The sequence below is a fragment of the Oxyura jamaicensis genome, chromosome 5 (assembly GCF_011077185.1).
Source record: "Oxyura jamaicensis isolate SHBP4307 breed ruddy duck chromosome 5, BPBGC_Ojam_1.0, whole genome shotgun sequence".
NCBI lineage: Eukaryota > Metazoa > Chordata > Aves > Anseriformes > Anatidae > Oxyura > Oxyura jamaicensis.
In genome coordinates this window covers 61,834,423-61,862,098 of record NC_048897.1, presented here as the reverse complement: position 1 = coordinate 61,862,098, position 27,676 = coordinate 61,834,423, and the positions used below count along the sequence as shown (strand labels likewise).

Below are 27,676 nucleotides of genomic sequence, written 5' to 3'. Positions count from 1 at the left end.
GCAGCACGACTGTCACAGAAGCCAGAACAACCAGTAAGGCAAATTACTCCCCAGATTTTAATGAAGGTTAGGAACTAGAGTGAAGTTTAGGAAGAACTGTCCCCCAGGATCAGACATCTTGTTTATCAAGTCTATTAGCTTTCCCCTGTTGTATGCTGAGCAGACATCACATACATGTTTTTTTTTCTCCCATACTGTGCCTCAATCTCTCTGGTATCAGTCAGTTGATTGGTTGGTGAGATTACTTATTCCATCATGGATTATGGCTTTTTAGGACTTTGTTGTCAGTCTTCAGGATTTACTCTTATAAAAACAGTCTTCCAACCTCAGCCTATTCATGTGTGCTTTGGCATTAGCTCTTTTAGGGTGAAAACCGTCCTATTGTTATGCGTAGTGTGTCTGGCACAAAAGGTCATCAGCCTGGAGCACCGCTAATGATTGCCGCCCTCCTTTTACAATCACTAGAGGTACTGAACTACTGTAAAGTGAAGCAAAGCACACAATGCTGAAAAACTGTAGGAATTTTTAAAAAGAAAAATTTGAAAGAAAAATTGTGACTGGGAATGCTGGAAATGTGGGAACCAATTTCTAAAAAGGAAGTGATAACACCAGGATGCTTTACTTCCTAAGATCCCTCTTTTACAAACGATTTCCTTCTTCTAATGTGCCAAAGCATTCCCTTAGAAATAATTTTCAAAAAGAGGAGTAAAATTTCTACTCCCAAACACCCAGTCCTTTTTGGCATATTCTTTGTTTCCTCCTCCGCAGATCCTCTTGATCAATATTCCTGTCTAACCCAATTTCATCCTGTGTAATCCCCTGCTACAGAACCTTCCGATACCAACAGGCAGTGTCTGCTCACAAGACAGTTCCTTCCACTCTTATCAGCATGGAAGCAGCGTGGAAAATCACAGAGGTCTCTCCAGTCTGAAAACAAGTCTGTTACACAGACAGTCCTCACAGTGAAGATACATATAATCACCTCTGCTTGTCTTTAAATGCTAAGCCGCATAAGTCAGTCTGGCTTGTTTATTCAGTAATTAAGTATGTTTTCCTTTATAGGAGTAGGTATGGGGGAAACATAACCTTTGACTTGGGAGTTTTGCAAGAACAGCTGGTAAGATGCAATAAGAGAAATCATTTAAAAGATAGAGCAGCTTTTCCTGACCCAGCTAGTTTTGAATGCCTTGGAGCAAACTAACTAGTACGAAAGGGGAAGTAATACTCACATTTGTACAATGGTCAGAAAATGTCCTGGGAAATGAGGAGAACTCAAGTTTTTTCTTTGCTAAACCACTTCCAGCCACCGTTTCCAAAAACTATTAGCAACAAAATTTAAGAAAAAAACTTGAACGTTCATGTCAAATGATACATCTTTAATTTCTAAATGGTTGCAAAAACTAAGAAGCTGATCTAGTTGACAGGTAATTAATTCTCTTTGCATAGTACAGTTTATCTCCGTGGGATATCAAAAATTATTTAAAACTTCAGGAAAACTGGCACCTAAGTCAATAAGCAGCCTCAAACCTACATAAAGGTTGCAGACAACCTCAATGTTTTCAAGTTTCACTTTTTAACACCCAGAGAATGGCCTGCTTTGGCCACATCCTTCCCTCAGTATTGTGTTCTTTCACCGCATTTTTCAGTTGGCCATCTGTATGAAAAAAATAAAAGGCTGCAACCCATATTGATAAAGTAATTCACAATAAATTAGCTTCACTGTATTTGAACTTGGCCTTTTTGAGGTCAAATACCTCAAAATACATAGTTACGATATATATTTTTTTAAGTAAAATGTGTACATCTCACAATATTTAAAAATGATTACTTAATTAACGTTTCATCCAGAAGATGTTTAATCCTTTAATCCTTCCCTTGAGAAGGTTAAAGGTAAGGCTTCAGTTTCAGAAGTGCTCTTGACACTCATCTAAAGTAAGCACCGAATCTTACAGGAAGCCAAGAAAATTTAGCTTGCTTAACAAGCTTACTAACAAGACAAGAGTAAAGACTTTTTTTGTATAAAAAAAATAAGTTACATTTTACTGTATGCATTAGACTTACCTACAATTGATTTTTTTTTTCCTTTACAGAATTATAAATGGAGAGAAGCATTGTACTTACATCATCATTAATTAATCCCTTTTTTCTAGTAACTTCTGTCCTGATTTTCAAAAGCACTGATTATCAGCATATCCTAGGTAGTGAGTGGTAGCTGCAGGCACTCAGAACTGTTGAAAATAGACTATTAGTACTTGCATTTATGCCACAAACGCACCATTTGAAAATATTCCTCTTGAAAACTGGTAGTTTACTTTTTAGACAAAATTGGTTGACTAATTACTTCTTTTTAATATTTTTTAGTGCTTTAGAATGCTTAAAATAACTAATAACACTAATAGCTTAATATACTTTAGTAATGGTAAATTATGGTAAAAATGAATGTCAAAAATTTAAATTTATGATAAATAAACTTTGGAAAAATTATACAAGGCCGTAAATAAATAATTTAACTTCAGTCTCATTAAAAAGTAAAACAGTACGTCAAACAATATCATCCTACCTAGACAATACAATCTTGTTATATTTTATTGCATAATCAGAGTAACATCTTAAGTAAAATATGTAAAGAAACAAAATCATCAGATTTACTTCCTTTAATATTGAACAACCAAAGTTTCTCCTTTGTACATAATCCAATTTAAAGATAATATAATTAGCACTTCCAGCATTAACATTCTGTATTTACAATGAATGAAATGGGGTGGATAATCTAAAGAGTATTCAAATCTGTATGAAACAAATCAAAATATGAAGATTTACAGTAGGCTCAAAATCCACGACTTTTCTATTTATGGAAACCAATTGAAAAGGCTTTGTCTTCTCTATTACTTTTAAGGGTTCCTTAAATGATGGTTTTGTTATAATATTTTAAACATTTCAAGTCTTCAGCAATGCCTTCATTATTTGTACATGACATTAAAAATTAATTCCAATACTTTTATTTCACTTTTCACTTGCTTGTAGACCAGTCCGAAATCTGATGAAGGATAACAAGGAAATTTACTATATAATCCTAATTCCATATTCCTGAACATACAACGGTTAGAAGTAGGTGATGTCAGTCCATTCCAAGGGTTATGTACACAAAACTTACAAAATGTTCTTTGCTCTTGCATAAAATGTGTACACAGTATCAATGAGCAGGGAACTTCAAAGTTTTTATGGATTTCTGCTGGCATGGACCTTTGTTGATTGAAAATAAAATACCTTTCGCTCTATTGTTCTGGTAGCAGTTTTAGAAGTTAATCATCAATCCCTGGTGTTTCACCCTGTTGTATTCTGGAGGCTATTCTAATGGCTTCTTCCAGAGACTGTTGTTCTCCAAGCTGAAACAGATGCATTTAAACATAAATAAATTTAAAATTTTACTCATATCATTTTTTCTTTAGAAATTTGTAAGGTAAAACCAAAGATAAAGATACTGATCAATACTTAGCACAAGTAAGCGTGATCAGTACTGTCACACCTCTTCTGGGTAATACATACTAACAGATATCTAATCAGCATGAAAATTAAGATAGTGGCTGACAGCAGATTAAACTGAATTTCTATGTATCTACCGAATTAATTTTCTTCAAAGACTGCTGCATGGTAAACACATTTCACGATACACAAAGGAGATGATAATTTACCTTGGCAGACACAACAAAGCTAAGATAAGGCTTTCAAAATTCATGGTGGCCATTGAAATGCATTTTAACACTGGTAAACCAAACAAACACCTTCAGTTTTCTTAACTCTTATGCAGAAAATAAGATCTTTGGAACAACAGCATATAATATAAATACACACACACACACACACACATATAAAAATATACAGTATTCATGATGACACTGCTTAATTCCACAGTAGTTTAGAGATTAAATTATTATATTGTAGTTGTACCTAACAAGGCAGACCGTGTTAGGTACTGCAGCTTTCTGCGGCACTGTCAGAAGCAACACCAGCCAACCCAGAGTAAAGACAACGAGACATAATCTTCAGAAAGAGTCTGTGCACAGAGTTTTATACTTTGTAAACCATGCACGTACGTCCTGTGACTCAAACTCTGAAGACAACCCCAACCTAACAAAAATGTGAACCATTATCCATTCTCTACCGTAAGACAGAAAGATGTGTAAGAGTATGAAAAGTAGGAACACAGTATTTAACCAATGGATAGACCTAGATGGGCAGTACTAAGTATCATGTATAACTTGGTTTTACAGTCACTGGATGCCACATTGTGGAGCCACTCAAATCAAGAGTTGCTCTGTTGCCATCTCCTCAGGACCTTATCAATATTTAGGAACCATGTCAATGAATTTATTAGTATGGAAATACAAGAGACATCAAGAACTCAGGAACATTCAAGATTACTTTAATTTTCAACACCTCCTCTACTATTTATATTGTATATCTTAAGTTTAATTAACATAAAGATATCTCACTTCACTAAAAACTTCACTGCTGGTAATAAGACAGGCATCTTCCTCCTCATTTAAAGGACTCCTTTTTTTCCTTCCTTTTTTTGGGGGGTGTGTGTGTGTGTGTAATTTTGACAATTACTAAGATATGCTTTCTTTTATATGGATTTTTGAGTAGTACAAACAACTCAACAAAACAGGAATTCAGAATTATGAGCTTTTTACCTTTCATCGCTTGTCAATCAACATCAGATTTGCTATGCTAAATTTAACAAGGGGCAAGATAACAATCTATCATTTCAGCTTGAAAATATGAACATAGTTCCCTTCAATTTATGCTCTTAGAGAGTTGCATGCATACATACACTCCGACTGTGGCATTAAACGTGAGACTCAGACACTCATAAGTTTTGATCTCTTGTTACTTTCAGCAATTATGAACCATTTGAAGGAACCAGACTTAAGTTGCTGTTACTTCCACATGCAAAGTATATTTTATCATCCAAAATGAACTTTTTGTGTCCATCTTCTGCATTTCCCTTTCTATTTGAAGCTATTTCCAAGAACTTCCTTTTTTTTTTTTAACAGACATATATTAAAATATACCACTTAGTTCTTTTTTATTTAGAAGCTCTTTCGAGCACTTCCTCTTTGCACAGCCAAACTGATGTTCAATGTGATGATGTGATGCATTTTTGAGAGCTAAAGGCCATCATGCAAATTGCACTCAGGAAAGTTGAGTATCTTCAACTCCCTTGGAATACACAGGCAGTAAAACTTGTATTAAAATTATCCTCCACACACTATTTTGAGACATCGGGTTCCTGTGATTTTCTATGTTCTTTACGACAAAGCATTTCTGTAGTGATACTAGCTCAATAGGATCAAGCCCACAAGGAGTTGCGTCCCAATTCCATGGTAAATTTAAATATGGTAGCTTTATTACATTCCCATCGTACTTCTTATTTATGCAAATAATAAAGCAGAGAACCAAGAGGGCTCTGAGGTACACTAAAAGTATTAGGCACTTTGCAGGATTGATCCTAACATGCAAAGCAAAATTTTAACTACTTTAACTCCTTGTCTTTTAGTTTGGGTTTAAAATTGGATTGTGTCCTTGGAGAAGCAATTTCTCTAAGATCACTCAGTCATTTACTTGAACCCTGACGCTAATGTCACTTTAAGAAACATTTTTTTAAAATTACAAGAGCTTCTATTTGCCTACCATTGTGTCATATGTAATAAAAGTAGTATACACACTTACTCAAATTGTTTGAGAAAGGTAGCAAGTACACTGATAGTACCTTTGCCCTAGGAGTTTCTCTCAAGCTTACTTGTAAATAAATTATAAAATACTTGTCTATGTTCTGTTTTCAGTTACTTTCTAACTAAAAGTTTTGATTTGTGCTTGGTTTTCACTTTTTTTTAATTAGCCACTTTAAATTAAACTTCTTCTTCATACCTAGAAATTACTCTTTTATTACAGTGTATGGACAGTATGAGGAAATATTTTCAGAGACTGCTGTTTGTACTGTTCTGGTCTGGCACACAAATGAATTAAGACTATTTCCAGAGTTTTCTGATTATTATTTTTCCTACAGAACTATTCATACTTGTTTGTTGTTAGCATTTCAGGGTACTAATAAAAAAGTCAGTATTTTTATCTGTACAGGGGAGTTCACGGGCATTGAACTTTGATAACATTGTTCTTCATCAGCTCAATATGCAATGCTGAAGGATGAATGAAAGCACTCTTCCACTGAAGACCCATGACTCCAAAGTACTATGTACAACCTTCTCCTGCAAAAGATTTGCTTGGCCGTAAATTTGCCCCTCCCTGAATCTACCCTTTTCCAAAGTTCTACAAGCAGATTTGAAAAACCAGGCACTTATTATTCCTCTTGCTAGTCCTATATATTATTTTAATTTATATTATTTATAGGATGGGGTCATATGGTTATGGACTAGTTGTTTCAGGGAAGCCAAGCTAACTATATTCATTTTGTTATAATATTAGGAGCTTCTAGCTTCAGAAGTAGGAATCACTCCAAAAAATATTTATCATCGTCTTACCTGTACTGCAATTTGTGTTCCATTGGATGTAGCCAACAATGTAACAGGCCTAGTTTCTGTAGTCACTAAATGGTGCCCATGTTGCTGATGTCCCATTTCTGATGAGGCACTATGAAACGCTGCTAAGTCTTGAGCCACAATAGCAACCTTCAGGATCAAAGAAAGAATCAACTGGATGATTTCAGACTACCATTATTCAACTAATGCAACAGTTTTCTTCAAATTTAACGTTAAATTCAAAGCTATCATTATTTATGAACATAATTTTATCCTGCAAAACAGATTGTTTTTTTAAGAAAGGTTGCCATCACTGTGTTTCTGAAAGTTACGTTAGCTCTCGAAACATAAATATCCTCAGAACTGCACAGCATTCAGTAACTGTACCTGTACAGAAAAATAAATACGTTCTTTTTCACATGGTACATTTTCAAAACAGTGGAATGCATTTTAACCTGAATGTTAGAAACTGTACGACTGTATTTCTACTCGAAACATTAGCTATTACATTTATATATTAAAAACAAAACTGAAAATACATACAAATATTTCCTCTCTGCCAAATAAATTACAGTCCCATGGTATGAAGCGATAAAGTTACAGTTCATACTGGATTCAATTTTTAGCTTTGCCACTCATTTACTGTGTGACTCTGGGGAGATGCTTAGTATTTCTGTGTCTTATTTTACATATACATACATGAATTATCACACTGTTACCTCAAAAAGATTTCTTGGGGACAAAGTATAAAACATTTGGCAATATTTTGTTGTACAGCACTGGAACAAAGCACATCATAGTCTTCTGATGGGAATGATATGACCAGGTATTGAAAACTGCTTTAATTAGATAAATCTATGTGAATTACAGAATTGTGATGGCTTATGTGCCTATTTTATATTATCTCATAAAGGAACGTTACACACGTACACAGGAAAATACTTTACCTGCTGTCCTTCAGTGCCTTCTGCAGTAACCATTGCTACAGAATGTGTTCCCGCAGAAGAGATGACGGCATCATGGGCAGGGACTGTGATCGTGGTGCCATCTTGTGTTACCATAGTGATAGTATTTCCTATGGCCTGCATATCTGCCTGAGATATGTTGACCTGAAACACAAAGTATATCCTTGAAGTAAAAAAAAAGTTTAACTGATGCTCAAGTCACACTCTAGTTTTAGCTTTTAGCAACATAATGTGTTTTCAGGTAAATGTTTCTAAGTAAGATTTGAAAAAAAACAAACACATGATATGCATTTGAAGTGTAACAGCATAACGTCAAATTCCTGCTCGTTGCTTCAGCTGGAATACTCCTGCAAGTTCGGTTTCCTAATTTGAAACAAACTGTCTTAATAATCCTGAATGAAAAGGCAACTTGTTCTTAGTAACGCTGGAAAAAACACTTCAAATCCTGTTCACAAGGAACATACTGGTCACAAGATCTAGTAGCTGTTACTCTACTTCCTGACAGGGATACTCATGCATTTCCTGAGAATTAGCATCACTCTTTGAACAAGTCCCAGTCTGGGATGAAAAGCCCTCCCTACATACATCTTACAGGTGGAGATGTAACATCCCATCATCTTTCAAACACACGTATCTGGTTACAGAAATAAAACCAGCAGTAAGAAAAAGGATGCATACTTCCCACCAATATGAATTCCCACCAGTATGAATTACTGATGTCTCCTGTATAAACGTAATAGGGCATCAGATAACTGATTTGATGTCTGATTTAGAAGACAATAAAAACATCCCAGAACTGAAGTCAAGCCCAAGGATTAATAAAAGTGAGAAGAACTCCATGTTAAGGCCTGAAGGCCTTCAGTCAGAGAGTAAAAATGCTAGTTACTTAGTATTGCTGCAGTATTCAGGGCTGACAATATAACAGACACCTTTAATTTTTCATCTCCAAGTCTAATTTAGAAGATATTTTTCGCATGCTACTGGCATATCAGGTACCTTCTCAGCAGAAATATAATTTTCCCTGTATGCTTTCAACATATTAATAGAGCTAAAGAATTGTGCTGAAATCCCCTCTTAGTGAAATTTCATACCAACACCTTGAAAAAAAAGGTATGCACAGGAATTTTCAAGTGGAGATAGCATCAAAACATTTCTTTTTCTGATCCTCTCGTTTATGTTAGAAACAGGAAGAATTTAACACTACCAAACAGCTCATAAAACAGACAGCTGGACTAAAAAGACTATTTTTCCTAAGAAGTGCGTGCAGGCAAGACAACAGTGAAGATGATCATCAAATATTAATAGAATAATTGGAATTCTGGGAAACCTCAGAAACTAGGCTGTAGATGTAAGAGTTGTTGTAATAGCCTGTGCCGACATTGGGAGCACAACAGACTTTGAGTGGTTAACAGCGACAAAGATAACAAGGACAGTAAAAAAAAATCTTTGAATTGTATGAATACAGTTTCAGATACCAGAATATGTGGTCTAATTTAGGTATTCCAGAGGAGGCCAAACATTGAACATACTACATGAGCTCCAAATAAATTTATTTCCAACAGAAATCCATGTACTTGCTTATTAAGGATCCTACCTGATTTGAGAAAGCACATAGAGCATACACAACCACCAGCCTTAATTCTCAACATATTTTTGTCATTTCTTTAGCACACAGGTTACTTACATGTTGGGTTCCATCCTGGGAAATTAGTGCTACTTGTTGACCTAATCCTGACTGTGTAACTGTAGCAACCTGTGCAGAAATTACATCTTCTCCCTCCACGCCTGTCACATAGGCTATCTGTGAGCCTTTGAGAACATCTTCACCTTGACCTATTGACACAAAGAAAGCAAGAAGGTAGTTTACATACTCTAAAGACTGGCAGGAAAGATAAATTACAACAATTAAATGCCAGCCTAGTTTGAAGGTTTTTAAATACTTCACTAGAAATACGGTAATGGAAAGATGAGAAAAACAAAAGAAGGAAAAACACCAAAAGCAAGTCAGAAAGTCTCAAATTATGTGTTTCTAGAACTCGGGGTACAGTCTTCTAGCAGTAAGTTACAACACATCTAAATGTGTATTTTCATTATGTGTAGTATTTATATAGTTTATAAGCAAACATTAAAAAGGAGACAATTCTAATTCATTCTGCAAACGTTAACCTTTCCATACGAGAGGCTTCATGAGAACACAACCGGCAGTTTTTCAGAGTTATTCATTAACAAACATAGAGAAGAATACAGCGATGCCTTTGTGTGAAGATTTAAGTAGCGTTAATTATCTTAATAAATGTTTAACCTCAGCAAATGAATCTTATCATGCTCTTAAAAGATGGCATTAGACTACAGCAAATTTGTTTGAGGCATTCAGTGCAGTTTCCCAAATATCTGTAGTAAAATAAAACTAATCTGACCAAAACAGTTTGTATCTGTATTTCCTATCTTAGTCACACCTAAAATCAGAATTTGACATTTGTAACTGTTCTCTGTACTTCCTTTAGCTTAATTTTTTATATTCATAGGATACAAGACTCATATCATAAAAAACATTCTAAAGGAGTACCACAACACTCAAGCTTGTTTTCATCTTTGCCTCTAGGACTGTTCACACAAACTGCTGTTAACTGCAGCAAAGCCAGCACAGTCTCAGGGTGCTGCACAGACAGATTCTTCCATTTCACAAGGCAGTACCTTCATTCCTCCCCAAAGACTGCTACCAACTATAGTGTTTTACGCACTCAGAACAATCCCCTAGGTTGCAACCAAACATTTTACACTCCGGCAGGTTCCTTCCCACATTCATGTTCATAGCAGGATTTTTTATGGCAGGTTTGCTGGGACTGCAACTCTATTTCCTCTCTTATTCTCAGCTTGCTATAGAACTCAGTTTACGAGCTGCTCAATTACTTTTGGTTTCTGTTTACAAATTGACTACCACACTAAAAAGCCCTACAAAGAAGTTAAATAACTTTATTAAATACCTCAGATGTTTATCTATGTTTTCATTTGGTTATAAAAAACAGCAAAATATTATCCACCCCCTTCGTTACAAGAGATTCAAAGTCTGAAACTCTAACCTGGAGGTGGCTCAAAAAAAGCCTCTTGTTCTTCTTCAATTGGCTCTGTGTCATTATGTGCTGTCCGCTTGTGCATAGCAAGTGTAGAAATCTGCTTGTATGTTTTTCCACAGTGATTACAGTTATATGGTTTGGAATGAGTATGTACAACATGATGTTTGTATAAACTGGAATACTCTGTGAAACGTTTATCACAACCAGGAACTGTACAGACATAGGGCTTTTCCCCTGTATGGAAAACAGAAGGAGTAAAGAGAACTTTATCCAGGATGCATAAACAAAATTGTCTACAAATTTGTCGATATTTAGTGACACATCTTCATTACCAACCAAACTTCAATTTCAAAGGCAGTAGTGAAGCTCTAGTTTACCAATGCAGCCCGTCTTTTTTTTTTAAAAAAAAAACTGTCAGTGAAAGTTAGGCACTTTTTTCTCTCTATGATTCCATATAAAATGTCCTGATGCAGACAGAATGATGCAGTCTGAAAGATGCAATCTGCAGAATCTTTTGAAACTGATCCTAAGGATGAAAGCAAATGCAAACTGCATCACTGTGTGCCACACATCGCACTACGGGCTTCTGGGAAGATACCAACCTAAATGCCAGTTTGGCACAGCACTGACAATTTTGTTCCTTTATTAGTGGAAGCTCTGTACTTTTCTTCAGTGATCAGCTATGTTGTTACACTAGTAGAATTTATCTTACCATTGAGTCTTTAAGGTCTGAAGAAAACTACAGGAAGCATATGTTTAAACAATTATGGTTTAACATAAAAAGCACCTTTGATTTAAAATCAATGAAACAAACATCCAAATTACATTATAAACTAAAAAGATAACCTGAGATACAAAACTCATCTCTATCAAATTTGCCTGTTTCTATAAAATATATAAGGCTACCAAGATGATGATATATATATATATATAGTAAGAGCTATTAATAGCTCTTACATTATAGAACCTTCTAATTTGTGCAGGTTATTTCTGCTGACTAACCCTGCCAATCAAGGTGGGTAAGTATTTTCAACTCCAGTTTATGAAAAGAAGGTTTTGATCACCATTCCTGGAGCAAGGAAAATACAACCGAGATGAAAGGGTGACTTACAAGGTGAGCCAAAGCCAAGCTCAGGCTTATGCTTTGCTGTTATTTAATATACATCTCACAACACTGGCAAGCCCTAGAACCATATTAAGTATCTAACCTGATGTCCACTGAAGTTTTGCATTCGTTTCAAAGAGCTTTGGAGCCAAATAAAATTTTTTCGACCTTGACAGCAAGGAGGGAAAATTAACTGCTTAACTCTCGACAGCTAAGGGAAGATAAGGCCCAAACAAAAGTACCAGGTCAGGTCATATAAACATGACTATACCCAATTACAGTGCACAAAAAAAAAAAAAAAAAAAAAAAGGAATGACACAGGCCCTCCCAAGCAGGTTCCACTTCAAAACACAAAAACACCATTCATATACCTGTGTGTATTCTCACATGATTCTTATAATTAGTTGCACTGGCAAAAGCTCTCCCACATCCTGGCTCTGTACAGTAATAAGGTCTCTCGCCTGTATGTGTCCTGATGTGAACCTTTCTAATATTAGACGTTGTGAACGACCTGCCACATCCTTCAAAAGGACATTTAAAGGGCCTTTCACCTGAAAAAAAAAAATGTACACATGGAAAAAATATGAAAGAATGCAAAAATCATTGTTACGCTCAATGTTGGAATCCAAAGCTATCTAATTAAAAGCCTCAGTCAGAAATACCATGAGCATGTGAACGTGGAGTGCTCTTTAGCAATATCTGGCAAAATTTCAGAAAACTGTAGTCTGTGATCTAAATTATGAAGTATTTAGATTAATACTTTATGATGTACAAAACAGACTCAGTTGCTGACTAGCTTTCATACTGTGCCATATTCTAACATGTATTTAACCCCCCATACAAATTCTTACACACATTATCCAATACAAGTGTATTCTACTAGTTGTATATTTCTCAATTGTAACGAACAAGATGAAAAAATACCTTCATGATTTAGTATATAACCAAGATCCAGATGGATTAGTAAAACTCACCACACAAAGCACTTAACCTAGAAGAGCAGTGTCTTTTTTTGTAAAGAGAAACTCAAGTTTCAAACCCCAAAACTGAAGCAATCACAAATACAGATTTTTTGTTGTTGTTAGTAAGACAATTCTTATAAACACGAAAACTCACTTAATTCCACCAAAACCTTCACCATGAACGACAGATAAAATCAGTCCCTACCTAATCTCCCTTACCCTTCAGATCTACCAAAGCACAGAGTTGCTGGGGGGCAGAGCAACGCGGGGTGACTTTGGAGAAGTGCAAGGTAGCTGACATGCTGTTCTGTCGGAGTTTCACACTGCTTAGAGCTAAGGACATTACACTCACTGTACTGTTTACCAAAGAGGAATCTGAGAGCGAGAGAGGGCAGATTACAGATACGACTTCAAATACTTAAAGGCAGAAATAAAAAACGAAGTCCTGATACAGACATTAATACCATGAAACTCCAAAGACGTTAGCTCCTTGGCAGAGGAAACTGTAATTCACTCCTTAAGGCAGCTGTTTCGGGAAGGTTTTTCAGTTTTCTGCCAAAGCAGAGTGTATGTGAGTGTACACGCCTCAATGTTCTGTTACCATGGCTCCCCTAATCCTTCCTGCAGCACAGAACCTCAAATTACAGCCTGAACGGAGCAGGGCTGCAGTCACCCCGCCCAACAACAGGCCCTCCATTACAAACCCAAACAATGGTTGTTCTTCGAGAATGCCCGCAAGAATGTCACCCGACTGGTTTGCGAGGCCAGCCTTTATCTTTCTAATGGAGTTACAGAAAAGTGACCTGTCTCCAGGTGACTGAGACTTCCAGCACCAGCAATGCAAAGCAGGTCACAACGCTTCCAAACTCTTCCCCGCAGGAGCCACGAGGAAGCCGAGCAGCGCCTGATGCCACTAGGTTTTCTTACACCAGAGTTCCTAGCCAGGGGCTCACAGAAGCCGAGGCAAAGCACATGATGGCAGCAGGAAGTGACACTGGCCTGCCACCGAAATCACTTTGGGTTAAAATAGGCATAAAATGAAGGAAGCACTAACAATGGTCTATGGGATAAAGTTGCAAAGCCATGGGAGAGCGGGCGGTGTCCCTGGACGTGTTGCCTCCATTGGGTGCACTGCTGCACAGAGTATGAACACACACAACTCCATTCATTTGCACAAAGGACTTGGTTTTATTTTTTACACGTTTGGAACATTTATTAACATTTGTTTGCTGTAGCATATGTTCGTTTTTCTGCTGCAAGAAGGGAAATGGGGATAGCAATAATTTGAGAACTATCAATCTTCATGAACCACACAAGCAATTTATCTTAAAGCTCCAAAATGCAAAAACACGGATGCCGTTTCTAAAAGGTAAGCTGGATTAGTGAGGGGAAGATCCTTGTTCTTTTATAGCTGCAAATGAAACCATAAAGGCAACAAGTGACAACCTAAGTGACACTGCTAAATGTTGGTGCATTTGCAATGGTATCGTGAATGCTTCAGCACTCATAATAAAAACGTGCTGGATTTGCAGTAAATTGTTAACCATGCTGAAATGTTTTTGAGCTCACTGGGCTTCAGAAAGAACATACACAGGCTCATTTCATACGTATGAAGTAACAGAGCAATCAGAGGAAAAATCCACATATGTGAATTAACCAGAAAAAAAAAAAAAGTGATAATAGTACCTGTATGAGTTCGGATGTGTTTCTGCAGGTCTCCTGAAGTCTTGAATGATTTGGTGCAATTTTCTTCTGTGCACCGATACGGCTTTTCACCAGTGTGTGTTCGGACATGACTTTTTAACCCATACCCTGAAGATCAGAAAAGATGTTGTAATAGTATAAATACAAACTTAGGATGGTCAGAAACCATCGCTCTTTCACTCTTTACAAGCTCTTCATTCTACCGTACAGAACAGAACTCTAGATACAGTTTATATTGTTTTTTTCTTTCTTCATTTATTAAGAAAGTATACTTCTTACTTCAGAGGGATAAACTGTAATGATTATAATGTGGACAAATATTTATTCTGTCTTCTGAGGAAGCCGTATGCTCTCTATTCTAACTTTTTTTTTTTTCCATACTAACACTATCATCTAAATGGCATTTATTAGCTCATATGAAAATCAATAATCAATAATGAAGTCAAAATGTAATAACATCTACTACTATCTGGGCTCCAAGTTATTCTAATTTAAACCATATTTCTATTTAAACCATATTATTATCACACGTATACATGCCAACTGACAGCAGTCACAGATGCTCACTCCCTACAAGACTACTTTCAGAAACTCATCATCAAGAACTCTACAAATCTAAAGCACGCTTTGGATCAGACCCTCTTCGTTAACAATTTTGCAAATAGCATTTTACCAATATTTTCCCTTCTGCACTTCCCTGAAAATATCATGACCAGAGAACACCCGAAAAGCAATTTAAAAACAGAAACTTGAATTTTCCTTCTGTCCACTAGTGCTGTATATTTACACAAAATAAAGTAACAGTCTGTATGAAGATGGCACCTGCTTTAATGTCAGTGTGTTCTCAATATACCCCTAAAACACCTAAAACTCCTATTTTTGATTTCTGAAAAACACACAGGATGGCTACCAACTAGAACATTAATTCATTCTTAAATCTAAAATAATCATGATTATAATTATGATAAATATTTATGATGAATTATTTTATGATAAAATAATTCATGATCCAACCCAGTAAAATTATTAATATTTAAAATGAGAGCATTCAGTACTTAACATGAACTAAACCAAAGGCAAGGTGGTACAATGGCTCTGACCACAAATACGGTATTAGTAGACAAAAAGCTGTTTATAGCCACACATGAATGGAGTAGTCTGTATGAAATGCAGAGTTCGCTTCAAGAGAAATGTCATTCTGATACATTTAGATAAAGAATACTCAAATAAGAGGACCTCCCATCCAAGTTCTTTTCAACTTTGAAACAGAAGAACTTACGTTTGCCTCCAGCCAGCAGGTTCAGCTTATTATCACTTCATTTAACTTATTACTTTTACCATAAGAAAGGACTATTTTCTTAAGGTAAAATCTGACTGTAGCATGACAGGTAAAGACTAAGGGAAAGCGTTAAGTGTTTCACCTCATTCCCCCTTCTTCCTTTCCATCTGCTGCTCTAGCAGAAATTACTTCTTTCTGTAGTTCCCATAAATGTATTCCCAAGCAGGTTCTTTTACTTAGCAGTTTAAAAAAAAAAAAACAAACAACAAAAACTAAAAATTTATTTTATATGGACAAACATTAGCAAGCAGTAAGAGCTCGTCTACAAAAGATTACCTGTTGCAAAAGCTTTACCACATCCAGGATGTTCACACTGGTACGGTCTGTCTCCTGTGTGTGACCTTTCATGTACCTGCCAAGACATCCAATACACTGAGTTAGTGAAATGTTGCAGGTCTAGCCTAAAAGGTCTAGACCTAAAAGGTCTAGCCTAAAGCTTTTGAGTCAGTTTTGCAAAAAACATTTCTGTAAATATATGTGGGATTTACAATGTGCAAGTACAAAAGACAGTATGCATAAATGCCTCAGGCCTGCTTTCTCTTTGATTTTTAACTCCGCTGAGAACTTCTCCTGATCCTCTTACATGGCATGAAATCTCTACAGCAAGGACACCATTGTAGCATATAATCCATGCAGTCAGCTTCTCACTGACTCCACAGGGCTCCACTGCAGGGAGTTTACCTCATCTGCAAGTGATTACCTCGGCCTAAACTGAACTCCACATTTTTACTGTTTCCAGTACTATTTTAAGTTATTTAAAAACAAAAACAAGCAACCAAAAACCAAACAAGAGAGAAATAAGGAGTTGCCACTTGTAAAGAAAACGTTCCAGCTCTTCACTTTGAATGTTTGATTGTTTTGAAGAATTAGACTTATGATGAAAAAGTCTTTCAGAACCTGGAATTCTTGCATGATCATGTGTACATGTAGATTTGACAAAGTGAACACTGGATTTCAGAATTCCTGTGATACTGCTGGTGGAACCTACAAGAGATTTCTTACATGCTGGCAATATAAGAGCCCAGCATGATGCCACATCTGCATTCAGCCTAATCTGACAGCTAAATAAGTACCATTTACAGTCAACATTTATTCTTCTTCAAGTTACAATGCACGTTTTATATAACATGAACAGATAAAGAGTGTATTTTTTAGCCCACGACTATAGCCTATTAGATGCTCAGTTTTCAAAAAAGTGCATCATCTCAGAACACTAAGCAAAATTGGATGAACATCTGAGACAACCAGTTATTGTCCTATCAACCCAGTAAACATTTGACAAAACATCACCGTTGCAATTGTCTATTCATTTCCATTATTTCAAGCATATCATTTGTTTTAAAAAAAGTCACTCCTACAAAGTACCAATGCTCATTTTACATCTCATCACCTTAAGATGGTGAGCTGTGGTGTACAGTTTTCCACAGCCATCATAATCACAGCGAAAGGCTTTCTCTCCACTCTGCTGAGATTTTGCAGTCACTCTTGTTCCATGTCCTTGCAAGACAATCTGAAATTGAAAAATAAATCATTAAAAAAATAGCAAGGATTGGGAATGTCACACCCTATTTGTAGTTAAGTCAGAGCAGATTCTAACAGGTTTCTTTTGTCTCTTTGCTATGCCACGTATTTCTTAGCCCGCAAAAAATAAAAAAGCACAGATTTTGATGAAAGAGAGAAACTGTAAAGCATATTTACTTGTAGCTAATACATTTAAATGCATGCATTAATTAGTCAAACAACAACAAATACAAGCTAATTTGAAAAATAAGCCCAGTGGTAAAACGAGTGTTCGAAAGAAAAGGCTTAGATCATATCTAAAGCACTGGCTCTGTTCCTAAGGCAGGTTAGCCGTAAGTCAGACCACCTTCAAAGATAACTTCATGCAAAGGCTAAACAATGATTAAATACACCTATAATGAGCACTTTTTGAAAATGAAGGAAAGCATTTTGTACTTTTCCAGTGATACACGTGTTTTGATCAAACTAAGTGGAACAACTAGAGCTAGGTTGCACTCTTCTTTCTTGCATGACACAACGGGAAAACCTACAGAATAGCCTTCCAATGCAACTTTTAAAGCCTTCTTGCATACACTAATAATCAAGGAGCATTCTTACAGACTGAAAAAATAGGCAGAAGCCCAAATGTAAACATTTTGATACAACTGTACACAAAGTAATTGAGACTTTTAAAAGGTCTATCCTCTCAAACCATCCCCTTTTCTTATGGATCCAATTCCATTCCACAACGTCAAAGAGCATTTCACAGAACTGGTAAGATGGGAAGGCAGCCTCCAAGCAGTGTCAGCTGCAGCATGTTGTTCATGGCAGTATCCTGTTGAGTTTTGAGCATCTCCAGAGATACCACGAGGTCTCTGGGCAACCTGTGCTAGTGTTCAGTCTTTCTCAAAGTTTTTTTTCTCACATTTGAATAGAATTTCTTATACTTCAGTATGTGCCAATTGCCTCTTGTCCTGTCACTGTCAACCACTAAGAGCCTGACTTAGGCATCTTTCCGGGCCCCCATCAGGTGTTTATACATACTGATAAGAACCCCCCTAGCCTTGTCTTCTGGAATCGAAACTGTTGAAGCTCTCTCAGCCCCTCCTTGCCTGTCAGATGCTCCAAGCCTTTAATCCTCTCCACTGTCCTCCACTGGACTCACTCCAGTACGTCCATGTCTTTCTGAGAGCTCAAAACTGCACCAAGCATTCCTGATATGCCTCACCAGCGATGAAGGAGGTGAAGGATCACCTCCCTCAACCTGCTGGCAATGTGTTGCCTGATGTGGAGAAGACACACTGGTAACGCAATCTTAGTTAAGTATATACATTCAAACATTTTTGGATTTTTTGTTTTTCCTGTCAGTTAAACTGTTAGCATTTTTTTGCAGTTTCAGCATATAACAGCATGTATGTAGTAGCTAAGATCTGCTATAAAGCTGAAGTACGTCAAAGTTTAAAAGAAAGCTTAAACAATTCTGTAATCGCTGTGCTATTTCTAGTATCCACAAGGAAATAACCAGACATCTTATCAATACAAAGATTGGGATAAAGGATAAAACACGCAGGAAAAAGTCAGTTGAAAATCATGAGCATTTGTTTGGTCAAACAACTGTTTGCAGAAGTATGCATCTTCACAACACATTAGTTGGTATGACTTAAAAATTATTAAGAATTCAGTTAGTATTATTATTCAGCAAGGACAGATACTCTATTAAAATTACTCTTCTTAGAAGAGTAATTCTGTTTCTCTAAAGAAATAAAAAATTCAGATGTTAGGCACAAAATCAAAATAACATAAACAAGGCACCTTTATACTAATTTGACACTTTGAGAGAAATTGTGTTTTTCAAAACACTTGGAAATAGACAAAAAAAAAAAAAAACAACACTAAAGATTCAAAGTAATCACAAATGCATCCTAACTTAGTTCAGCCAGGTAGCACAGGAGAACAACAAAGGTAACAGAGATCTCAGGTAAGGTTTTTATATCACATCCATATGAACCAGCCATATGATTCTGCTTTTATCCTGAACAGATGGGTATGTCAGACTTGAAAAGAAATAACGTGTGATATCCATTTGGTCACACAGACTTTTGTTCTCACACGTACAAATCACAATGAGGTTTTATGTTTTTTTACTTTGGTAAAAACCCGAACCATATGTAACTGGTTTGAATGACTACTCACAGCGTAACATCTGTTCTGTTCTTGTGTTACTGTGAACTTCAGAAAGAATTTATCAATATACACTTATTTAATACTATATCTAAATATTGAACTATTTTATCTCAAGCAATATAGTATTTCTGAACGAGTTACAAGTAGGTATCTGATCACACCATGATATAAGCACAGTTAACGTTTTCAGAAATAAGCAATAGCTTCGGGCCCCTCAGTTCTTTGGTTGGCCACCTGAAGTCACCTTATAGTGGTCAGAATTTGAGACTATGCCTTAATACCTTTTGAAATATTAGATCTTTTTCACTGTTTGTTTGGAACACGTAATGCTCCATAAGATTGGCTCATTTCCATATGGCATATATGTTGCCATACATGCATAATATAAAGCTACCTTCTGATTCACTTCAGTTTGCTTTGGGGTTGAGGCTGAAATCAACATGTAACTGGATATTGGTAACGGGTCATTTTGCTTAATAGGCTCTTATTTTATTTTTAGTTAAAGCCAACCAAAATCTTATTCTGCTCTCCCTTGCATTTTGATGGAGTTGTATTCAAACCTAAAAGTGTGCAAAACCCCAGAATTTCTTGATTTCATTTTATGGAATATATTCCAATAGCATAGATCATGTATGTATTGGCTTTTCTCTCCTTTCACAGTCATGCCACACAGGCAACTGTGGAGTGTCTTTGGCTTTAAATATTGTGGGACCTAACTTAAAAAAAAAAAAAAAAAAAATGAGGATTTTGAGGTCACTGTCAAAGGCGAGCCTATAATTCTCTTTCATGGGCATTGTAAGATATTTTATCTTGGAAGATATTTTTCATTGTTATCTAGTTCTTTACCTCTTAAATTACACAAAAACATAAAACAGTACTTCTCTGATGACTATATCATTCTCAGTGAAATGACTTACCCATTTCTTACCCTGTCCTTTGAGCATGTCAGGGTAGAGGGTTTTGTCATTATTTTCTGTTGTTGTTCATAACTCTTTGAAGGCCTCAATGTATTTTTCTTTTTTTTTTTTTCTTTCTATCTTTAATGAAGTGTTCTATAATGAGGAAGACCACTCTCCTTACACAGTTCTACAAATACCAGGTTAAAAAAAATCCTCAGACTTCATAAGTTTAACCTGTATTCTCCATTACCCTTAGAACTTTTAAGTCAATACTTCCACATCAAAAAGTTTTCTGTGTTTTTTTGTTTGTTTGTTTGTTTGTTTTTACATACTTTTACATAATAACAATATAATTGCAGAAGAACTGGAGGTATTTTTCTGCTTCTTTAGGGGGCTCACTAGGAACAACATCCTCATCTACTGACTGCTTACAAAACCTGAAATAAAAATAAGGGAATCTAACAGGGCAAGTGGAATGAAAATAAGGAACCAAAGAGAGAAGAATTGGAGGTGCATGTCTAGAATTAATCTTTATTGAGAATAAGTTAGTTCATTAATTGATTTAGCATTAAGGAATATAAAAAGGAAGTTCAAGATCTGGAAAAGAACTTCTGAAATGCTTCCTCCCTCACTGATGAAATACTCAGGTTAAAAAGTCAGATCGTAGAAATCCAACATAATTTTTAACTATGTTTTAAAAGAAAAAAGGGGAAAAGACAGAAAACAGTATTTGAAGGTCTTTTTAAAATCATGTGAATGAAATGGATCTTGGACAAAGAGAGAAAGAACTATGACCTGTACATGACATGCATGGTTTTGAAGTCTAAAATTCCTGAAAGGTGGCAGTAAAATCTAGTTCATTGCTACACAGGGCTACCTATTGTGCCTGCTGCTGGGCACAGAGAACAATGAAGAAATAGATATATTAAGTTATTTTGTATTGAGCTACATACCTGCATTTTTTTATCTTGTTCATTTTCACCTATCATTCCTGTGCCGCTAACACTGTCATTTCCATCAATAGAGACCTGAAAAATGAAGTTGAAATGGTAAAAACATTTTCAAGTTATTTCTATTTGTCTGAAAAACAGAGGGTTACAATTCCTGAGTTCCTTATTCTCTCATAGCTCTCTAGCTCCCTCTTGAAACATGATTATCCCATCTGTTAACATGAAAAACACCACTTGTAGCACCTACTTTATACCATAGGTATGGTAAGCATTTCAAGATTGTCCTAAAACAAGGTTGAAAAGACTGCAAGAACCACATGTGCTAAATTAATAAACTTAGAAAAATATTGTAATAAGCTTATACATTTAGCAATAGTGAATTCAGAATTTTAAAAAATTACACTTTTTTTTTTAAGTAATAGGTCAGCATGTCTCACTCCCTGTTAAGAAGGGTTCGCTTGTTTCAAACTGCACTGCTCCTTTGGAATCAAAGTACCTGGACAGTGTAGTGTATTACATCTCAATTCAAAATAGCAAAATTACAACAGCTAAGCAAAGACTTGCATATTGCTCCAAATGTTTATTTTTAAATACAGTTTACAGGAAGAGAAAGGTAGCTCTGCTTTCCAAGGAGCATAGAAAAATATTTGAAAGAGTATTATGTATTAATTTGAAATTATTATTTAATACTCTCTCACATGCATCAACTCAGTGTCTCATTAGTCACTGCAGAAAACAAAAACTATTTTAAAGTATACTTTACATAGCTCCCCCTTATATAAGTGCCTATTTGTTGAGCACTCACATTCACAATACCCTCTGCATCCATTACACTTAAGGCTGAGACCAGTGCCCCTAAATCTAGTCAGAATTCCTCTTTGCAATTCCACTACATATCCTCCGACCTTACATTGATGGAAAGCAATAATCTCTTTTTTTTACTGGTTGCTTTGAGAGTAAGATAGCATTGACTTAGCCTAAAATTAAGAGGATTCTATTTAGACTTTAGAGATTTTAAAGAAAGATTTAGTCCACCCTCAGTTGCGAACATCAGGACACCTATACTGAGTAAAATTAAAGATCAATCTAGCACACCATTTTGTTTCCAGTAGTAGCCAGTAGCAGACGCTAGGGAAGACTGCAGGAGCCGGCCAAGCAAACAGTGATACATTCCCAGAAATATTCTCCCAACCTCCAAGCAATTTGTGGCTTAGGAACTTCCTGAACTAGAAGTCATATGTTTCTACCTAATAGCCCTGGACACATTTTTCTTCTATGAATTTGTCTTAACTGCCCTTTGAATCCAGGGGCATATTAGCATGTGCAGTATTGTACAAGTAGTGCCACGGCTCAACTTCATGTTGTTAGAAAAAGAATCATTCCCTTGTTCTCCTTGAACCTGTGACCTGAGAGTTTTATCTGATGGTCCCCAGTTCCTATACTGGTGAAGACAATGACAAGCCACTACTCTTCTCTGTGCCACTTAAAATTCTATAAAATTCTCTCGTATCCTTACCTCATATTTCATTTGCTAAGTCATCACTGTTGCCCCTTTCTGTACCTTTTTCAATATTCTGCTATAAGAAGTATACATTGCCTTACTATGAGGTCTACATGGACATGGAGTAGAATCATAAAACCCCATTTCTCCTTTTAAGAGAAAAACAAGGGTGTAACAACTCAGCTATCATTTACTTTTGTAAGTAATGTATATGAAGTACTTGGAAACTCACTTCTACTGACTTTCCTTGAGAAATTCTAGCAGCAACTTTCAGAATAAGGTTCTGAGATGAAAGCTTAAAGAAATTAACTAGTTTTTCCCAGATACACAGAAGTATACTTCAGAATACAAATTCACGTTACAGAAGTGAAAAACACGTTGAGTTAAATAGGGAAAAAAAAAGCAAATATATTTGCATTTCTTCTATTTCTTCTTAAAACAAAAACTTACAATAAAATTGGTATTAATATGGATCCTTATCAAAAAGGACAAAGTTATGATTAATTTAAATCTAAATGAAATAATAGCTTGGCAATGTGTAAAAGCTTGTCACTGCAGCTCAGCTAACTTTGAATAACCTTTTTATTTTATGAAATGTTAAGGTAGAGCCAAACATAACACAATCAGACTGGCTCTCTTAGGTTCTCCTCAGTTATAACACACAAATAGAATGGAACAAATGGTGTATCAGCCATTTAATTATGCTAACTGGCCTTCTCCCAGAATTTGACAATTCCCAGTAACAATAAAGATGCTAACAGAATTTAGAACTAACTCTACTCTTTTCCAGAGAAACAGAAGCACAGATTGTAATCATCCAGGAATCAAGACACTGAAAACTATCAAGTCAGAAAAGTTGTGATGTCCTTTGTTACAGTTGGGTCATGCTTTGCAGAGGTCCATTAAAGTGCAGGACATGAATTTTTAGTATCAAACTATATTTTGTCTTAGAGAAAGTAATTATTTACTTGCCTACATCACTTTCAAAATCAGCCTGACTCCACATCGTTTTGGTGTTCAATTTCTTGTTCTCTTTATGCACACATACTGGAGCTGCCTATTACAGTGAAGCACTGTCATGGCCATTTGGTGTTCTCTCTTTTAAGAGTCTGAAGACTCTCTTGTCCTTTTATTTCTTAGATCACAATTGGCTTTTGCTGCCAAGTATCATGTGATGAGACATTATAACATTATGGATAGATGAAACGTCTTTCAGTATACCTTAGCGGCATATTGCTCCAAAGCACTGATGGTATCTGGGTCAATGGCAGCATCTCCTGTATGAAGACCAGCCACTGTGCCATCAGCTTGAATGGCTAAAATGGTATCTGACTGTGGCATTTGTACTGCGTGGTGAATGTAGGCAGTAGTTCCATCCTCCAGCTGGACTGCTTGTAATGCACTCTGGTCGTAACTGTCTGAGAAATAGCATTAGGAAATGTTATGAATGAAAAGGAATGCTGATGTCTGCAGGTAACACGAGAAACTACTGCTGCTTAGAAAATGTCTCCAAAAGCCATATATGTATATATATGTGTGAAATATGAGAGAAATAAAATCACTTAAAACATTACTATGAATAGCACTGATTAAGTTCTTTCAAGACAACAACATCCCTATCTTTTATTTCTGCATACCTGCAGATATGCATAACCAGTTTGGTATCAGTCTAGCTTTATTTACAAAGGAAATCAGGACTAGAAATATGCTTTCAATCCCTTATCCATTCAAGAAAATTTTAAAAATGTATCACATGTGCTTCAGATTTTAGAATTCAAAGATCCAATCATTTTAAGAAAAGAATCATACAAATAAAATATAAGCAAAATAAACACAGAAAGCATAGGATGACTTTTAAAGAATAAATTATTTGTAATATTCTCTTCTCCTAGTATTTTTGACCGTAGAACTTAATTCTTGTTACAGTAGTCTAAACAAACTTGAAATAGCGATTTGTTCACTTTTTGAAGAGAAACAGGACTGTTTCTAAGACTAGAGTAAACAGATTCTGCAGAAATCTAGGTTATCATTTAAAATACGTGTTTGCATTCTTAACTGTCAGTTGTCACATTTTCTGCTCTACTACCCTACTAATGACAAAATTATAAGTAGCATATCTTTAAAATGTGGTCCTAATAAGGAACTGAACCAGTCTGATTTCAGTGTTTTCTAGATGACACCATGTAAAAGCAACAAAAAACTACAATGGGAATCATAATAATGATGTCATTGTCTAAATACAGTACCATATTTTATACTGGTGAAGTTCTGTTGAACTGTAATAATAAATCACACTTCAAAAAACCATTTACCTTTGGAGGTGTGATGAATAAATGCTGTAGTTCCATCTTCCAGCTGAACTGCCTGTCCGTCTTCCAGGCGCAAGCTGTCCCCTGTTTGGAAGACAGGATTACAATGCTTCAACAATAGTTTGAAAAATCCATTAGTTAGAAAAACAATCTCTTTACAAGTGTTTGCATTAAGATGAGAAATGAAGCTGTTTTCATGAGCATTCATTAGTCAATATTAATATTTGCCAGTAATACAGTACTTAAAAATACATTCCTTGTATTATTACACTTACTACTTTTAGGCATGGGTACATGTTGAACGTAAGCTGCAGAACCATCCTCTAGTTGAATCACTTGGCCATCCATCAATTTACCATCTGAAATACATTGTTAGATTCTTTAAAAATATTCTGTATGACCTTTCCCACTTTAAACACACAGTTGATACTTTCAGTATTAAAATATCAGTTAAAAAAGTCACAGAGAAACCCTGGTAAAGATGAATCACAATACAGCTGTATAATAACGGTTTTTTAATTCTGGGATAAAAAATGGGGATTAAAAGGCATGATCGTTGAAGTAAATTTATCCACCATAAAGTACTATTATCTATTAGCAATTATTTCCTATCCACTAGGCAGAATGTTGATATTTGGGTTTGAGGCATAAAGATCATCTAACTTCTGTTTGACTTATGTCCTAAGATTTAATACCTGCACTTTATTAGTACTGGAAATAAACATTTATTTTATATTATTACTGTAAACCCCAAATGAGATTACAGCTTTGCAAACACTGTAAAGATTTTCCCTGATTTTAAAATACAAAGGGGTTTACAATCCAAAGACAGGGTTAAACAGGCGAATACAATGTCAATACAAGTAAACTTCTAGCCGTTTACTTACCTTTAGAATTGTGCTGTATGTAAGCCGTGGAGCCATCAGCAAGGGTAACTGCTTGCAAACTTACACCTTCCATATTTTCTAGGTTGTCACCATCTAGTAAGGAAAAAGTTCATATTTACTATTAGCAGCAGCAAACCTTAAAAATCACTAGTTAAGTAACTCCAAAAATAATGACATCATTTAAAACATAATGATTTTAGAAATAATAATAGGTAATTGTTCTTACTTGCTCTCTGCTTTTTGAACTTTGAAAATATACTCCCTCTATAAACATGACAGCTACAATGTTATTTGCCTTAACGGAAGAAGTTATGTCATTGAATAGATGACTACAAAGTTCGGGTTTTAGGAGAAATACTAATTAGGTCATGAGCCCCAACAGAGAAATGGTGCTATATATTTGTATCAATAATTTTGTTTGGTACGCTATTACCGATCATTAATATATGCAAATCTGTTTAGATTAAAATAGATTTATGAAAAAAAATTAACAGTTAAAATCATAACAAAGCTGTCAGAAAACATCAAGTTTAAACCAATCCTAAATCATCAATCTATTTTAAAACTGAACTACTTTAATATATACTTAGATGAAAGTTACAAAGAATAAAACAGTATATCTATTGTGAGAATTAAGTCAGATTTCATAGTCCTTATTTTGGCACATTTATACTCCCACCACCTTAATTAAGAGACTGTTCTCTTTCAGAATTAAATCAGTGAGTTTAATCAATCTCAGCTAACTAAGAATAATTTTCTGATTTGTGTTAGATTCTCCATTTAGAATATGCTGAGGTTTAGAGTTTTATTTGAATTTGTAACAAAAAAGACACAATAATGTTCAGATATTTTAACTGAATGTTTACCTTGCACAGCTACAGCTTCTGTCAGACAGAGAGTCACGTGTTGGGCCTCCATTCCTCCTCCAGAAAATTCAGTCATTCCCTGAGAGTCTCGATTTATCTGAGCTAGTAACATTGTCTACCTAGAAAGAAAGGATTCACAAAACATAAATACAAAATATAAATATGGAACCACAACTAGTTAAATACAAGCCAAGTTTAATTGTATTTTTATGCAAATACTGCAAACATTTTATGTTACTTTCCACATAGACACAATGCAATGAATGATTAACTGGAAAGAAAGTCAATGGAAAAAAAAAGTTATTTCAAATAGTTAAATATTATTACATTAATTAACTAAGCTATTAAGAACTTCAGGCATCGTTTAGTAAACTGAAGAACTCAAGTTAAACTAAAGAAAAAAAATGTACAAAGAAAAGTGGTGGTAACGATGGTACAAATAATGAGACCTTTTTGTCCCCAGAACTACAATAAAGCTGACAATTCACCCATGGTCATCCATAACACCAGAGCCTTTCCTATATATAAAAAATATCTCCAGTGCCAGTAAGAGTTTCAGAAGCAGATATTGGTGAAACACATTTCACACCCTTGATTAGCGAGTCTGACTGATCCAGCTATGTCACTAAACTTTCCAGGAAGATCTCTATCATATTTGTATCATATACACACACACACACACACTTACAAAATAATAAAGCATCTCACAATAAAGTGCATTAATAAGAAAACAAGATCGTGATTGCTCAGTGACAGTCACAACTCTACATGTATCTCCCAAAACTGCCCATCTCTTTGGATACTGATTTTTTTATCCAGGCAAGTTTCAATATGGGATCTTAAGAAGTCTATTGAATCTGAAAGGCTGTTACTCATTTTCAGTATTACTGGA

General features: G+C 35.5%; 1 protein-coding gene across 1 annotated transcript; it reads right to left on the bottom strand.

The window, feature by feature from the left end:
* Window positions 1-1,361: 1,361 nt before the first annotated feature.
* On the bottom strand, window positions 1,362-26,943 carry ZNF143 (zinc finger protein 143). The gene is made up of 15 exons (XM_035327021.1): window positions 26,785-26,943; window positions 25,919-26,011; window positions 25,307-25,390; window positions 25,035-25,115; window positions 23,944-24,140; window positions 21,225-21,299; window positions 17,079-17,198; window positions 15,965-16,040; window positions 14,332-14,457; window positions 12,055-12,234; window positions 10,585-10,812; window positions 9,189-9,337; window positions 7,487-7,648; window positions 6,543-6,689; window positions 1,362-3,386 (listed from the first exon to the last, which is right to left on the bottom strand). The coding sequence occupies exons 1-15, from the start codon at window positions 26,894-26,896 to the stop codon at window positions 3,303-3,305; spliced, it is 1,914 nt and encodes a 637-aa protein (XP_035182912.1). The 5' UTR covers window positions 26,897-26,943; the 3' UTR covers window positions 1,362-3,302.
* Window positions 26,944-27,676: the final 733 nt, after the last annotated feature.

What these genes read in the sequence shown, in the direction of transcription:
- ZNF143 (XM_035327021.1), bottom strand. Translation starts at nt 26,896, where the DNA reads ATGTTACTAGCTCAGATAAATCGAGACTCTCAGGGAATGACTGAATTT. An exon ending in TGTACCCATGCCTAAAAGTA is followed by an intron (nt 25,116 to 25,306) that starts GTAAGTGTAATA and finishes TCTTCCAAACAG; the next exon opens with GGGACAGCTTGCGCCTGGAA. An exon ending in CCCAGGATGGAACCCAACAT is followed by an intron (nt 7,649 to 9,188) that starts GTAAGTAACCTG and finishes TTTGTGTTTCAG; the next exon opens with GTCAACATATCTCAGGCAGA.